Source organism: Pyxicephalus adspersus, chromosome 4 (assembly GCF_032062135.1).
Source record: "Pyxicephalus adspersus chromosome 4, UCB_Pads_2.0, whole genome shotgun sequence".
Lineage (NCBI taxonomy): Eukaryota > Metazoa > Chordata > Amphibia > Anura > Pyxicephalidae > Pyxicephalus > Pyxicephalus adspersus.
In genome coordinates, this window is record NC_092861.1 from 98,440,241 (window position 1) to 98,458,038 (window position 17,798).

Here is a 17,798-nt window from a genome sequence, read left to right on the forward strand (position 1 = left end):
GCCAAAACCTTTCCAGTCGATTAGATACATGAGCTTACGAGAAATTTTGGAATCCAAAATTTGATGGACTTCATATTCCTTAGAAGAATCGGTTGCAGGAGTAGCCAGTGGAGAGCAACAAGAAAATCAGTTCAGGACTAATGCCTTAGGGACACATGGAAAGCATTAGGTAGCTTGAGATGCGGAGGAAGGGGTAACTTATAACAAACTGGGTTAACCTCGGCAGAGATGACATAAGGTCCGATGAAACGTGGAGCAAACTTTAGAGAAGGCACCTTGCAACGAATATTCCTGGTGGAAGACTAGCCAGACTTTGTCCCTAGGTTGGAGAGGATGCGCCTTGCGGCGATGCCAACCTGCAAACTTCTTGTAACGGGCAGCTGACTGCTCTAGGTGTTCTGATGTTGAGGCCCAAATACGGTTGAAGTCCCTCTGCAGGGCACAGAGTGTGGGTACTTCAGTGGAACAGGGTATAGGGGACAGAAAGCGGGGATGTTTGCCATAGACAAAAAAATGGAGACTCCTTAGTGCTGGTGCAAACATGATTATTGTGAGCAAACTCATGGTGGGCTCGAAGGTATTGCTCCAAGGACTGATTGACTCTCCCAGACTTTGAGCACAGACAGCACCGGCCTTGACATAGTCTGTCACATCCTTGTGACGATTGGGCCACCAGTACTGTCGGGAGAGAAAGGTAAAGGTTCTGTGCACAAAAGGGTGGCCAGAAAACTTGGAGTCATGTGCCCAACGTAAGACCTAAATACGCAATTGAGGAAGCACCAGGGTTTTTCCAGATAGCAGATTCTTGGATAGTTGTCAAGGCCAGAATGCGGGCTGGAGGAATGATAAACTGGTTGCACAGCAGTCTTTGAATACTGTCAATCAAAGGAGCGAGATAGAGCATCTGATCAGGAGTTAGCAGAACCGGGTTTAAAGGAAGTCACAAAATTAAAACGAGAAAAGAACAAAGACCAACACGCTTGCCAGGGGTTGAGACAGCGCACAGACTGCAGATACTGGAGGTGTTTATGATCAGTAAAAATTGTGATCTTGTGAGAACCCTCCAAGAAGTAGCACCATTCCTCCGGAGCTAGCTTAATAGCCAGCAGTTCTTTGTCTCCAATGGAAGGCCAGTCCTTGGGATTTGCATCCTTCAGCTTCGGAGCAGTGATGGGAGCAACCAGCGTGGAATAATTCCTAATAAATTGCAAGTAATAGTTGGTAAATCCTAAAAGCGTTGAGTAGCCTTAACGCCGCAGTATAGTGGCCAGTTGGAAATTGCTGCAACCTTGTCAGGATCCAAGGAGAGACCCTCTTTGGAAATAATGTAGCCCAAAAAGAGCACCTTGGGGAGTTCGAATAAGCACTTTTCCGCCTTTGCATACAGTCCGTTGTCACGGAGCCGTTGTAGGACTAAATGGACATGCTGTCTGTGAGTGGCCAAGTCAGGAAAAAACGAGGATGTCATCCAGGTAAACCACAAAACAGATATTTAAAAGATCACAAAACACCTCATTCACAAAGTGCTGGAAAACAGCCGGGGCATTGCAGAGACCGAAGGGCATCACAAGGTACTCGTAGTGGCCATCTCTAATGTTAAATGCTGTTTTCCATTCATCCCGTTCCTTGATACGGATTAGATTATATGCACCTCGGAGGTTTAGTTTGGTGAAGATCTGTGCACCTCGGAGACGGTCAAAGAGTTCAGGAATGAGTGGCAGAGGGTAGCAGTTCTTCATGGTGTTAGGGTTTATACCACAGTAGTCAATACATGGCCAGAGAGTCCCATGTTTTTTCTGGACAAAGAAAACCCTGCACCACCAGGAGAAGAGGACTTGTGTATAAACCCCCTCCGCAAATTCTCTTTGATGTAATCAGTCAAAGCCTTGGTTTCCGGGAGACAAAGGGGGTACACCCGACCTCTGGGAGGAGTGGAATTCGGAATGGGGTCAATTGCACAGTCGTAGGGCCTATGGGGAGGTAGTTGTTCAGCATTTTTCTTAGAGAACACATCCTGGAAATCTATATACTGAGTTGAAATGGTCGGAGCAACTTTAGGAGTGGAGAAAGCAAGAGGCCTGATAGGCGTGAGCTTGGCCAGGCATGAGGAGTGACACAAGGGACCCTAAGCCAATACCTCAGGAGTAGTCCAATCAAGCACAGGAGAATGATGTTGAGTCCTAGGATGACTGCAGAGCTGGCTCGAGGAAGAACAAGAAAATTTATGGTATCGTGGTGAAGCACACCAACTGACATTTGTACAGGTCTGGTCTGGAAGCGGATCAGTCCACATGACAAGGGAGTACCATCCACTGGAGAGATTCATAAAGGCTAAGATAATGGCTCCATAGGCTAAGCGCAATCCCTGACCAGGGTAGCTGAGATAAAATTTCCAGCTGCTCCAGAGTCTATAAAGGCTTCAAGGGCAAGTGTGGAGTTGTTGTGGCGAAGCTAGATGGCTATGGGCTATGGAGGGACGCTGACTGGAGGGGTGAGAGCATGCTAGGCCTTGAAGTTTTCCGGCCTCTGTGGACAAGACTTGATTAAATATCCCTTCTGTCCGCAGTAAAGGCAGAGACCAGATGAGAAACGCCGGGACCTCTCCTCTTGGGGTAGTCTTGATCGGCTTAACTGCATCGGTTCTTCAGAGACGGGGGGAACAGGGGAGGCTGGAGTTTGCAGAGGCCGCTGGAAGGATTGTGCGAGTCGTGGGAAAAAAGACTTTGCGTGGGCGAGATTTCTCCTGGAAATGCTTTTGGAAGCGGATGTCTATCTGGATTGCCAAGGAGATCAGATCATCCAGAGACAAGGGAATTTCCTGGCCTTTCTGACCTTCACGTGGTCAGAAAGGCCATGCCAGAAGGTAGCGTGGAGCGCCTTATTGTTCCAAGTGAGTTCAGTAGCCAAAGTTTGAAACCGTACTGCATACTAACCAACAGTAAGCGACCCTTTGCAGAGACGCAGGAGCACGCTAGCTGCAGAGGAGGCGCGTGCAGGTTCATTAACACCGTTTTGAAGAGGCAGAGGAAGGCTTCAATATTGCTGGTAACAGGATCTTCCTCTCCCAGAGTGGGGATGCCTATGCCAGAGCTTCCCCAGACAGCAAGGAGATGAAATATGCCGCTTTTGCCCGATCAGTGGGGAAGTTGAAGTGGCTGGAGCTCAAAATGGATGCCACACTGATTGATGAAGTCATGGCAGGTCTTGGGGTCCCCAGAGAATTGCTGTGGACGTGGCAAGTTTAATGCAGAGGTCACTGTGGGGGCAGGAGGCTGGGCCTGGGCTAGTGGTGTGGCCAGTGCACATGGAGAAACAAGCAGTTGATCCAGGCAATCAGAAAGTGCATGAAGCTGGCGAAGCACCTGTATTTGGGTGGCTTCCTGGGGGTCAAGCCTCTGGGAGAGAAACTGGTTGGGGCCTGCTGAAGTCTGGGAGGGTGTAGTCATGGTTCGTGCAAACCTAGGACCACTAGGGGAAGTATGGAGGTGGTGTGAGCCCTGAGAAGGGCCAAGGCGCAAGAGTCAAAGCCGTAACCAGATGGTTATGCCCAGGTTGCGGTCCTTGGGCACACCAAGGTGGGAAAGCACTGTACCAAATCACCAGGCAGAAGGATAGTCAAGGAAAGCTGGGGTCAAGACAGGCAGCAAGCAAGAGAGGTCAGGTCACATGCCAGGGGTCAATAGCCGGGGATCCAGGAGACAGACAGCACTGACACAGAGGCCACTGCGGGCAAAAAGAACACTGGAGACACTGGAAACAGCAGAAGGCACAGGAGAAGCAGGGACATCCACAGGCAGACAGGAACAGCACAGGGAAGTTGGCTGGGAACCAACAGACTGGACAACGAGGGGTAACAGGGGAGCTGGACACAGGAAACACTGGATTAGGTAGCAGGTGTACAGGAATTAGTTCACAGAACTAAGGGCTCAGCAGAATGCAGACACAAAAGAGACATGACTTGTTGCACGAACACAAAATGGAGTCTGTTTACGTAGGTAAATAGCCAGGGCTGGTTAAGAGGCTATTTTCTGATTGGCCAGCGGCATGGATGGAGTTGATAAAGCATCTAAACTGCCTGCATGCGCAGGGGAGAGATGCCTGTGCTTTAGTGAGGAACAGGTCAGTGTGACAATATAATCAAAACAAATACACTGTTAAGTTATATGTAAAGAAATGGAATGGCACAGAGAATATGTATTGATTTTTAAGTGAATTCAAGTTGTGTTTGACTGGGCCATTCCAGAAGCTTTTATTTTCTCTGAAACCAATTGAGAGTTTCCTTGGCTGTGAGACTGAGACATCGATTTGCTGACATCGCTGAAATGTCCACCCTTGTTTCATCTTCAGCATGCTAGGAAATGGCACCAGATTCTTATCAAGAATGCCCCAGTACATTTCTCCATTCATCCTTTCTTCAATTATATGCAGTCTGCCAGTAATGCATGCTGAAAAACAACCCACAGCAAATTTCACTGTTGGTATGGTGTTTTTATTTGGGTGATGTGCAGGGTCTCTTCTCCAAACAATGATATCTAAAGAGTTCAATTTTGGTCTTATCTGACCAGACTATATTACTTTAGTATTTCACTGGCTTGTCCAAATGTTGTTCAGCAAACTTTAAACAAGCTTCAACATGCTTTTTCTTCAGCAGTGGAGTCGTGTAGGATGCATAGAGGCTATGTTGGTTGAGTGCATTACTTAACGTTTTCTTTGAAACAACTGTACTTACCTAAGCTCTCCGCTAGTGATCCTTGGCTCCTGGACAACTCTTCTGATTATTCTCTGGACTCCTCTCTCACAAATCTTTCGAGCAACACCTGGTAGTGGCCAGTTTAGGGTGAAATTATGTTCTTTCTACTTTCAGATTATGGCCCCAATGGTGCTCACTGAAATATTCAGAAGCCTAAAAATATGTCTGTAACCAATGCCATCAGTATGTTTTGCAACAATGGGATTGCAAAGGTCTTGGGAGCATTCTCCTTTATACCCATCATGAGATGCTTCGTGTTTGATACCTTGGTATTAGGAAACTTTTTATGGACAGCTTTCAGCAGGTTTTCAGCATCTCCTTTTCTTCATGTGTTCAATTCATATTCCCTGTGCCATTCCAATTTATTACACATACCGTATTTTCCGGTGTATAAGACGACTGGGCGTATAAGACGACCCCCAGCTTTTCCAGTTAAAATATATAGAGTTTGTTGCACTTAAAAAAAAAAAAAACAGTAACAAAGAAAATTTTTACTTTAAATAATAGAATTGTCTACCCTTCTATGTAAAGTAGTCGCACAGCGCCACCTAGTGGCTGATTTGTAAATCACAATATTCTATAACACGCATATAAAACTATACCGCATGGCTCACAGCGTTCACCCGAAGCTCTCTGACGGCTGACTCTTGCTAACCCGAGCTCCGATCTTCTCCCCGTTCAGGGGATTGGCGTATCAGACGACCCCCGACTTTGGCACAGATTTTTCGGGGTTAAAAAGTCGTCCTATACGCCGGAAAATACGGTAACTTAAATATTGGATGTATTTGTTTTGATTTTTGCATGTGTAGATTACTTGGGTTGTTACCAACATCTGGTGTAAAGTTCATGCCAATAGCTCTATTAGAAGTATTTTTACTGAGAAAACATTTATGTGATACAGTTAGGTCCATAAATATTTGAACAGAAACAACTTTTTTCATAAAACAGATGGACAATGACCCAAAACATACAGCCAAAGCAACCCAGGAGGTTATTAAAGCAAAGAAGTGGAATATTCTTGAATGGTCAAGTCGGTCACCTGATCTGAACCCAATTGAACATGCATTTCACTTTGACAGAAAGGCCCACAATTAAACAGCAACTGAAAGCAGCTGCAGTAAAGGCCTGGCAGAGCATTAAAAAGGAGGAAACCCAGCATCTGGTGATGTCCATGAGTTTAAGTTTACAGGCTGTCATTGCCAGCAAAGGGTTTTCAACCAAGTATTAGAAATGAACAATTTACTTTTAGCTTTTTAATTTGTCCAATTACTTTTGAGCCCCTGAAATGAAGTGATTGTGTAAAAAAAAGGCTTTAGTTCCTCACATTTTTATGCAAACTTTTTGTTCAGCCCACTGAATTAAAGCTGGGTCTGCAGTTCAACTGCATCTGAGTTGTTTCATTTAAAATTAATTGTGGTAATGTACAGAATCAAAATTAGAAAAAAGTTGTCTCTGTCCAAATATTTATGGACCTAACTGTATTTCCCCCGCAGTATAAACAGCAAATGTCTCTCCAATAGGTAAGCACATCCAAACCAGGTAAAATTAAAAGCTCATCAATATCCTAAAAGGGGTAAAACAATAGGTATTTAAAAAAAATCTACAAGTAATACCCACATGATAAATACAGAAAACAATACAAATGTATTTGACATAAAAATCAGCAAAAAAAAAAATGTCCAGGGAGAAAGTGTATTTTTGTAGGGTGGTTTTGCAATGCATACATGATTGGGTCAGAAATTTGCTTGAGTGTTGTTTGAGAAGCTCTGAAGTATGAAGGTGGCTCAGATGGAAAATTTTGACAGTGAGGTGGCTCACAGGCTTTCAACAGAATGAATCATAGGCATGTATTTGTGCTGATTTGGAGTTTACAGTTGTGGAGGTAGGTGGGCTCTTAATTACTCAGCAAAGATTTCATTTACACGTTTGCAGGCAAGTATCTTGTAGTTCACCTTTTGAGTCATGTAGATTACATGTGGCTGGTCTTTGATTTATGAATAATTTTGCAAGTTACTGGCTTTCAATTTACCTGATATGTAGATAAAAATAGGTTGAAGGCTCACAGGAATGGAAGTGGATGGGGGTGCAATTTATTTTTTATTTGATTATCCCATTGTACAAATGTAATGAAAATGTTGCCTGTGTCTTAGGTATTGCTTGCAACTGTATTTGTGAATCAAAAGAATCAAAGCTCTTATAGGAGAGCATGCACTTTTTTTACATTTTATTAGGCAGTACTGATTACCACAGTACAAATGATTTATTTCAGTTATATTAAGTAATAAAATGTAATAAACTATTACATTTCTATCACATCCCATCTCAGAGAAGCACCAATCTTCCAAAAGGTAAATAGCTGTACTTGAAACAGAGATTCCCATTGGAGGATGTCCTCTTACTTTTTCTTCTAGGGACCACCATGAAATGTTCTTTTTACTGACCATGATCACTATAAAAAATAAAGGAAATCTTGCCTACAGATACAGGATTAGTTTTGCTCACCATCCCCACAGTTATACACAACTGAACGCCGGACACCAATATACCAGCCTTATAGGGGCGGGAGTCGTTTGACTCCCAGGCCTTATCTTTGACTCTTACATCTTCCAGGCTGAGGAAACCTCTACACTCTCACTACATTGAGGTATGTGTATTTAAATACTTCTCATTGAGTCCCTGCTATCATTTATAGACACGAATAGACCCTGAAGGTACAATGCCCTGTACTTTTATCTATCTAAACTATGCTTGAAATGAAAGATTAGAAAAGTTGAGTAGGCTATTTGGGCAATAAAATACACATATTTATAATCAATAATTGTGGTTATCCTGATAATAACATATAGTTACTATTCTATGAAAAGATTAAATCATAACATAATCATATACACAAAATACAGTGTTTACACTTTAAAATTGATCAACTAGTTTATTTGTGATAGTCTCACATTTCCAACGTGTTTAGCCAGTAAGGCTTCTTTAGGGGATTGATTAGATCAGAGACATAAGGAAATAGTAACTGTAACTAACAGATACAGAAAAAAATAAAAACCAATACGTAAATAGTATCGGATGAAATGAGATATCAATAACGTTCAATTTAGTGTCAAAAAACATTCAATTGGTACAAGGAGATCAATCACATCTATCACATGAGTAATTAGCTACTTACATAGTGTAGTCACTGTGCTTTAAAATCAAAAAAAGAGGAGAAGAGGAGGTACCTAGGTGTGCTTACTTCAGAGACTATAAATAGTAAGTTTTCAATAGTGATGGTTATGAAGATCAATTGTGGTATTGATAAATATGCGGATGTGGGTTAGAAAACTATCTAAAAAATATATAAATACAAAGTAGGTGCTATGTTCCTAGGTGTATATAAATTATTATCCTAGATAGTATAAACAATATTGGTTTTAATATTGCTAGAAAAGGAAGGTATAACTTACTTTGCAAGTTAAATCAAGGAAGGGTCATAGGTATATGATGGTAGTTGATTGATAAGTTGGTATTTAGGAATATCAAATGTAGTACAGTTTTAGATTGATCTAGCAGTATATACTGGTCCAGGAGATTTGACATCCTGTAAATTATAGAGTATAGATTAAGGGGTTAATATGAATAGTTGACTATTGTCTATAGGTAAAAAAAAGGGGGGGGGGGGCGAGAAGTACTCACATAGTAATACACAAGTGACTTGCATATCCTAAAATTCAACCTGACACTAGGTCCTTGACTTGCTTTATTGCTTGTAGATATATCCAAGTTTTGTCAAAAACTGTATACACAATAAAAGGAATTTTTTTGTTTTGTATTACAATGATTAATAATCATGCTATATTTTCATAATATTTGGATTACTAGGACATACCTTGTTTATTGCTTAGAGATGTTATTTAGGCTAATGTAATGATAAGATGATGGTCCAGGGAATAGTTCCTGTTAATTATACCATTAGGGTTAAGCAGACTGATATGGTACGATTAACTATATATAATATTGTCTGTAGATAACCCCACTTCCAAACAATACCACACATAGTTTCAAATATCGAGTAGACTGTTCCACCAATGAAGTAATAGATCTAGTTACATGCAAATGTAGCAGTTTCTATATCAGTAAAACTGTGAATCGGTAGAAAGGAGCGTTCCGAATACGTATATATGAGCATATTTATATAATCAACTCTGGCAAAATAATAACCCTGCTTAGTTATCATATTGGTACCCAACACAATTTCGATAACCGTGTCATCCTCTTTTCAGCATTAGATCATATCCCTCAAAACCCTATGGGGGGCCATATTGACAAGTTATTACAATTGGAAACTAGGTGGATTTTCCACCTGAATGCAACCAGCCCACCTGGCTTGAATGATATGTTTTCATTCAAACCATTCCTTTGATCATAGATCCCTATGTTGATTACTTTACAATATTATTCTTCCATCCTTTTTTCTTTCACATTTCCTATACAATATTTAGTCAGTTGTAATATCTTCAATACTCCTCTCTACTGTATTCAAAGTGAACCTTGAATATTGGATGATAATATATATATTTGTAATAAATGTTATATACATGTATTACATTATTATACACTATACATCTGTTATCTGCTACTAAAGCTGTATACCTTGAAATACCTGTTATAAATGTTTGTAACAGATGTCATATCTCGGTATTTTGTTTCCATGCTTCTGTTTCATGTATTATTCATTCATGTATTACCTGTTCAACACACATTATATTCGATACAATATTCTGCACAAGTTGTAAAGTTTCCTTTCGACCTATCAATTATAGGTCCCTAGGAAATCGTTACGCCAAACCCTTTTTCTCAATATTCATATCAATAATGAGCCTATTAATAATAATATTGCCTATTAATAATATTAATAAACAGGTTTTTTATAGCGCCAACATTACGCAGCCCTGTACAATTAAATCGGGGTTGCAAATGACAGACGAATACATACAGACAGACAGTGGTACAGGAGGAGAGGACTCTGCCCCAAAGAGCTTACAATCTAGTAGGATTGCCTACATTAGATACAGCACTAAAATGTTCTCTGTATATTGAATATTAATATTATGAGTAATAAATTTCTGTAACATATCACTGTGTACATGTTTATCAAAAATCAACTTACGAGGGACAGGAGCACCCATGGAAGTACCAGGAAATGATCCTACTATCTAGGATAATAATTTATATACACCTAGGAACACAGCACCTACTTTGCATTTATATATCTTTTTAGATAGTTTTCTAACCCACATCAGCATATTAATCAATACCAAGATTGATCTACATAACCATCACTATTGAAAACTTCTAATCATCTACAGTTTCTGAAACAAGCACATTATATATTACATCGAAATTCTCTTTATTTCCTTTAGTCCGTCTTGATAATTGATTTTCTTTCTCTCTATTCTTAGAATAACCTTTTTGGGGTACTCAGGCGTGGACTATCTCCTAGGTACCTCCTCTTCTTCTCTTTTTTTTTATTTTAAAGCACAGTGACTACACTGTAAGTAGCTAATTACTCATGTGATATATGTGATTGATCTCCTTGTACCAACTGAATGTTTTTGACACTAAATTGAACATTCTTGTTATCTCATTTCATCTGATACTATTCACTTATTGTTTTTTTTTCTGTATTAGTTAGTTACAGTTACTATTTCCTTATGTCTCTGATCTCATCAATCCCCTGAAGAAGCCTTACTGGTTAAATGCGTTAGGACTGTGAGACTATCACAAATAAAGTAGTTTATCAATTGTAAAGTGTAAACACTGTATTTTGTGTATATATTTATGTTATGATTTTTTCTTTTAAAAGAAAGTAAATATGTGTGTTTTATTGCGGCAAAAGCTTACTCAACTTTATTATTCTTTCTTTTCAAGCATACTTACTAAGGCCAGGCAACTACTACAGAGTATTTTCACTGTTATAGTAATATAATAGAAAGAATCCCTTCTGACACTCCGTTTCTCTACCCTATGCATGATTTTACTTTTTTGGTGCAATTTTTTCTAATCCATACATTTGAACACCATTTTTATATTAATTTGCCTATTTCATTCCATTTTCATTTTTTAACTAGTGTCTAAGGTTAACGCTTACATCCAGCATTCTCTTCTTCATTATCCCAGTATGAATCAGTTGCCAACCATCTAAAGTGTGAGTACAACAACCAAAAATATTTTAGATATTACAATAATTTCACATTAATGAGTTTATATGTTACACCCACCCAAATAACAAAATGAGCAACCACTGTTTGCACTCTTCACCAGTTAACCGTAGCGTTCCAGCATATGACATATCAACTTATATTGACATGCCACTGATCTATATAATTTGCTTGTATCAATAGAACCTCACAGACAAATATTATCCAAGAAATTAAGCATATGCTTTATATGGACTGCAAGAAATATATTTATCACCATCTTTATTATTCGCATTGTATTCTAAAAACCTGTTTATCTGAGTTAATTATTTTGTACAACAAAGAATATGTATTATGTTGTTTTTTAAATGCTTGATATACCATGGATTTCAATATTTCAATAGTAATATTTAATGATGTTTATTTATGTTACCTCTGTGTAAAGTCGATTAATGCAGCTCACAGATCCCCTGAGGAAGCCGAGAGGCGAAACGTGCTGGGGAACAAGATGTTTACCACGATACAATTCATACAAATGTTGATCTATTTAGGGATATGTATGTCTAGCATATAGGTCTAACACCCCCTTTTATATTTATCTGGGGATTGACCTAATAATGATTTGTATTTATCATAATTCATTTTGGATATATGATGAACAATATAAGTTACAGAATATAATACTAACTTGCCTAAAAAAAACAGCCTTCCCTTTTCTTTATTCCATTTAATATTACTACTTGTGGGGTTGGCAAGTATGATTAAGACGAGACCAATAGGTGATTGATAGACTTATCCATTTTTGTCATTTCTTTACCGCCCAAATTTACCATAGCAATCACTTCTTCCTCTTCTCCCTTCCCATTGGTACTCCACTTGGGTGGAAATACTGAATTGATGTGAAAATACTTTTTATGCTATTATTTTCAATTAAATAAACTATACGCATAATTACCTAAACTGTAGGTGAACCCTCCTGTTTTCTAACATTCAGGTGCACTGCAGACATATACTATGCATGTCTTTTAATAACTTCCACTAAACTTCTATAGCCAAATATTTAGAATTTATGAGACTACGGTCTTAATGATCACATGATAAGATAAGCTTATAAGGTACTAAAGTAAGCTTTAACAGGCAAAAAGGGTGCGATTTACTCAAGTAATTGGGTTTACATACAACTGAATGGCTTATTTTCAGAAAATAATTAATTTTGTCCTATGAACAATTCTGTGTCAGGAACTATTCGCATATCTAATTTTTCATGTTTTTTTGCTAGCTGGGAATTTAGATGTTTGCTGGAAAATGACTTACCTTTCTGAATAGGAGAGTATGCATTACTCAGAAAGCGAAAATGCCCTTTATTGTACCAGCAGATAAGGGACATATTTCCTTTCATTCTTATTTCATAGTGTCCTCGAGATTTTGGTACCTCTGTGTTAGTCATCATTGACTGAGGTAGGCCAGTACAGTCACTTTTACGAGCGCTAAGTAATCCACAACAGTAAATACCTTTAAAAACAAAAAAAAAAAAAAAGAAAAAGAAAAATTTTTTGAGATATTTGCTACAATGCAATGTATTTTATGTATTCAGAAAGTACACTATACCAACATTACACAACAGGCTAAACTTTAAAATATAATAGTTTCAGATTTTATGGATTGATTAAAGTTATACAATATCTATTCTAAAAGTAGATTTTCTCTTTTGAGAAAACCATCATGTTCACTCCCCTGTACTATTTGACCATCTAAAAAAGTAATTCTAATCAAAAAAATCTGATGTCATCAGAGGTATATTTATTCATCAACTAAAATTGTCATATTTTCAGTATTAAAATTAAACAAAGTAACACGAAAAAAAATATTCAGTAACACAGGGAGAGGCACAGAGTATGAAGGAGGAAAGGGAAGAAAAGGTACACAGCCGTGGATTTACACAGTAGTCATAACGCAAATAAATATAAAACAAAGGTGTTTAAAAGCTGCTTAGGAGGCATAGTTCCGAAAATAAAATTTAACACAGTTAGATACAAACCCTGGAGATTCTGTAAGCTATATAGCAAGAACAGGATACATTTTTGTTTTGCAAGGGAATTGTCACTTAGCTTAGTAAATGCAGGGGAGTTTATGATATATAATCATGTGCCCACAGCTAATATTACTGCAGGATGATATATAAAAAGATGGTGGTGTTATTGTTAGGATTTCATACTGCAATACACATTTTTTGCAAATTTCTGCATTTATAATAGGTGGCATGATTTTTTGTAATTTTGCTACTTTGCTAACTCCAAACATATTCTCTGCTTCTTTTTGTGCTAAAAATTATTCTTTAAAAATATCAGGATTTCATGTGTATCTACATACTAACAGCTGTATCTGTAAAGTTTGTGAAGTAGGTGTTTGCTTATTTTTTTTTTTTCTTCTCAGCTGTCTGCTGCATAAATGTTTATTTGTTCTCAAACAATATTATATTGTTATTATTTATTATTTATATTGTTTATTATATATATATATATATATATATAAAGAACTGTGTGCTTTTGTCATACCTGAATGTATATATCTCCTGTTTCAACCTGAGTTTGTGTTCTAGAATTAATTTCTGCCTACAAGTTCTCTATCTCACTTTACAAGTAGTTGAAACTATCTGCAGTTGCCTGTAAACAAAAATTGAAGACTTTGCATATAACATTTATCTTGATGGAAGCACCCTGAACCCCCTCATTTCTTATTATCCCCTTATCTGCCTGTCGTGAATCTCTTACGCGGATATTGTATGCAAGCAAGAATAGTATTATCCGTTGTAATTCCTCAGTCCACCTTGTCCTTGCTACATATGGAAATGAGGTATTAGCATGAAATTTTATAGCCATCGGAACCATCCCTTATTGAGCTTAGTTACTTTCAGATTAGCATAGCTCTGAATTTTCCACTACCATATTTTAAGCCATGTTCATCATGATCTTCCTTAGCAGTCCTTAAAAAATATAACTAAAACATAACCCTAATTTTATTATTTAAAAGATCAAAAGACAGCCTAAAATTTTTTTGGGAAATAAATGTAAAGATTGTGTAAGATCTTTTTAAAGCTAAACTAATGTCAAGTATAATATAAGTGTAATTAGTTGGATTTGTCTTTATATTCATCCCCTTTAATTACCCTTTTTTATTTACTTAATTATTAGAACTCAGTTAAAAAAAATATATAGAAAAAGACCAAGAACCAGATGCCGATCAGGCTCTGCAAACATATTGTATTGCAGATGTTCTTCCAATGCTCCCCTGGTAAATTGAATTCTTCAAAACAATTTTATTTGCCCATAGTGCAAAAACATCCCTATCTTTTTTATTGAACTATGGATTATTGAAAGATAAACGGGATCAATAGACATCCACTTCCTAAGGCCTGTGCTAGGAAATCTCCCCACCAATAATCATATTCTACATTTAAAGTCAGCTTTAAATCTAATTGGTGGCTGTGAGAAAAATACTATTTCTGTTTTTTTACATCACATCAAACTTTCATTGGTTCTAATTTTATCAGCAGGTGCATTCCAAGACCTGCAAATATACAAAAGGTTGGCGGGCTGAAGCACATACTCAACTCATACTTTCTTAACCTCCCTAGCGGTCTAATTCCGTCCAAATTTCCATGCAAAAAGCAGTACAATTTATTTTTTTTCATTGTAGGCTGAAATTGTTAGGCATAACTCACTGATATCTATTAAATTTAATAATGAACTTCAAATAACACAACACAAAAATCTGTCGGGGACCAGCAGGACGCCGAGGGACAGCGACGGAGCAAGGTAAATTGTTTTTTTTTTTTTTAAATTAAAATCCACCCCGAGTCACACTCGGGATTACTGCTAGGGGGTTAATGAACATCTTAAAGTATCTGCAGGCAAAACCTTTTTTTTTTTTTTTTTTTTCACACTCGGGATTACTGCTAGGGGGTTAATGAACATCTTAAAGTATCTGCAGGCAAAACCTTTTTTTTTTTTTTATTTTGGCTTTGGTTTTGGGTGCAGAAAAATCTAAACATTCTGAAAAACTGTCTGAAAAAAACTCTTCTCAACAAAGAGTTTGGAATGGATAGTCACGTCCTTTATTTGTCAACAAAAACAATCTGTAAACTTGTACGCCATTTCCATAAAATTTATCATTACCCGTAAAAGCACCAACACTTCTGCTTACTGAATTGGAGCATTTGATCTTTAAAAAAAAGTATAATAAATCAGGACTAGAATCAAGACTCCATGTGGAATAAGCTTGCAGCTAGGAACGCCTTAGGAATGTATTTACTGGTAAGTTTTATATTGATAATCTATTTGGGAGGACCTAATATAGAAACTAAATCCCAGATATTTCAGTGTTTTAAATGATCTAAATATTGGTTTAACACAAAATGTAGATTTTGATCATTTGAATCTCAAGTTGTATTGGTGTAAATATCTGTAAGTTATACATCATAAACAAATTAAGAGACTAAGAGCCTATTGCCTAGCATGTAGTTACCAAGTGTAATAGATTAAGGATCAGTGAGAATGTGGCTATTCATTTAGCAAAATGATTTATCAACTTGCAAAGAAATTTCCCATTTAGCTTTGCGCTTTGTTGACTGCAACCGTCCAATTATTGTCTTTTTTTCATATTTGTTTTTTTGGGACTTTTTTCTTTGCAAAGATAATTTTCACTAAGCTATGTTATGTCTTGCAGATGCATGATAAACTACTTTGATTGGTGATCAAATGGAAAATTAGGACAGAAAAGCAGGGGTTTTCTTTGTACCAAATCAAGATCAATTGTATTAATGACAATAGTTTCCATCAGCAATATATAAACATTGAAAGCAATTGGGTCTGCCCCATTAACATCATAGGGTTTTCTGACCCTTCACCTAGACAGTGTTCGCTGAACATTAAACAAGCAATACGGTTGAAACCCAGATGCATTTCGCCTATTGGGGGTGAGCTTGGACAGTTATCAACAGCTATGTAAAAAAATGCAAGAAAATACAGAAAAATATTTTTCAAAAGTGTTGTGTCTTATTGTAATCACTCAATCAATGAACAAAAGTTAGACACTTGCAACGTTTGAAGTTCTGCGATCAGCGCTGTAGGGGGCATCGGGGGCTCCACTTGTAAGAGGTCAAATGTTAGTAAAGTATAATCCTCTTGTAGGTTTCTATCCATCACTGCACACTCTCTTTGTGGAGGGTTGTTTCTATCCAGTGATGGATAGAAACCTACAAGAGGATTATACTTTACTGACATTTAACCTCTTACAAGTGGACCCCCTGCTGCCAAAAACCACTGCTTTTTTGTTCTTGTTTTCTATTTGATTACTGTTACCCAAGGGGGTGGACATTATTTAATTTTAAAAACCAATCCCAGGAAGAAAAATTACCCCTTTTTTTAACTTTGATTAGTGATCAAGCCTAATGCAAAGGTTAAACTAAAGTGATTTAGTAAACCAGAAACAGACTTCAATGCCCCTGATTCATCAAGCAAAATCGGATTATCGGTCGCGCATTCGTATTAGCGATCCGGAATCGCGCGCGATCGCGCTATTCAACAACCGGAAAAGCTCAATGTAATTGCCTTAATTGGCAGATTCGCGACCCCTATTGCGCATGGCAGGAATCCGGCCGGCAGATTCAGGATGCGAGTGGATGCGCGCACTCGAGTCCCGGACCGCGGTAATCCGCGATCGCGGGTCGCGCGTATTATCGCGCTTCCAGCGATCGCGGATTTCAATGATGAATCAGGGGCAATGTATCAATGAAATCAATGTAAACATTAAACAGTGTATGTACACATTGCTAGGAGACAATTATGCCATGTGTTCAGCAGGAAAGGTAAGAAAACAACCCAGTAAATATCAGATTAGGAAAAGTAATAGCATACTCTCCAAAAGTGTAAATTATTTACAAAAGGTAATATTAATTGGTTATGATTCCTGCTGTTTTGGAATTCTTTTCTTTCTTTCATCCTGAAATATACAACTCCTCACATTAGGGCTAGGAAAGATTATAGAATGTAAAATGTTTCTGTAAAAATTACAAAAACTTATTACAGTTTTTTACCCTGAAGCAAAAAAACCTTCAGATTAAAAAATGAAGTAACTTAAATACAGTATATATTCAAGTAAAACTGAGATTTTATTTTAAAAATGAAGGTCAACAAAAAGAAAAAATAGGTTTATACCCGGATTAGCTAAAAAAGTCTCTCAGCACTGGAACACATTGGCCTGATTTAATAAAGCTCTCCAAGGCTGGAGAGAATGCATCTTAAACCAACTTTACTTGATATAAATAAAATGCTACAGACCTTGTTTCTCAAATTCTTCAAACAAATTTAGGCTTGTGATGCTCGGCCCAGTAAAAATGATATAGTTTTTTCCAGGAGCACTCTGACACAAATTTTTGGCTACCATACTATGCAGTTGTGGTTTAAGCTTCAATGTGTCTATGCCATCACTTCCAGTCCCTTCTCTCAGATGAACATAAATCTGCAAAGAAAAAGTAATAAAATAATGTTTATTAGCAAAAGTACAGAATATCAGCATCACATTAAAAAAAACAAATTTTCTTTATTTTTAAAAATAAAAAATGTACATTGCATGTATAATAAAAATTGTACCTAAAAGCAGTAAAGCTTAAACAGCAGCACAGAAATGGCTTGAGAACTACAAGAAATGGTTTCTATTTTCAAAACTACTGTCTCGAAAATGTGTTGTTCTGCTAGTAAAAATTAAAGATTTCTCATTTCTTTAAACTACATTTACATACATTTAACCAGCATGTTTCTTTATATAATTCACTTTATGAGTACTCACTGTAGTTGTATTAATATTCT

At 37.5% G+C, this 17,798-nt stretch overlaps 1 protein-coding gene and 1 long non-coding RNA gene across 4 annotated transcripts in view; one reads left to right on the plus strand and one right to left on the minus strand.

The window, feature by feature from the left end:
- LOC140330106 (uncharacterized) overlaps positions 1 to 17,798 on the plus strand; it is a 690,842-nt gene that overhangs the window by 34,376 nt on the left and 638,668 nt on the right. The window lies entirely within an intron of this gene.
- Positions 1 to 17,798, minus strand: part of PGBD5 (piggyBac transposable element derived 5) — a 98,620-nt gene that overhangs the window by 10,945 nt on the left and 69,877 nt on the right. For 2 of the 3 annotated variants that reach the window (XR_011920403.1, XM_072409116.1), the window contains exons 4-5: positions 17,271 to 17,451; positions 12,247 to 12,444 (exon numbers count right to left, since the gene is read on the minus strand). Coding sequence is in view for 1 of the 3 variants with exons in the window: in XM_072409116.1 (XP_072265217.1) it covers positions 12,247 to 12,444; positions 17,271 to 17,451 (379 nt within the window). In the remaining 2 variants the exon portion in view is untranslated. Of the gene's footprint in view, positions 1 to 8,199; positions 8,334 to 8,428; positions 8,529 to 12,246; positions 12,445 to 17,270; positions 17,452 to 17,798 lie in introns of all 3 variants that reach the window. The other variant, XR_011920402.1, reaches the window with a different exon arrangement.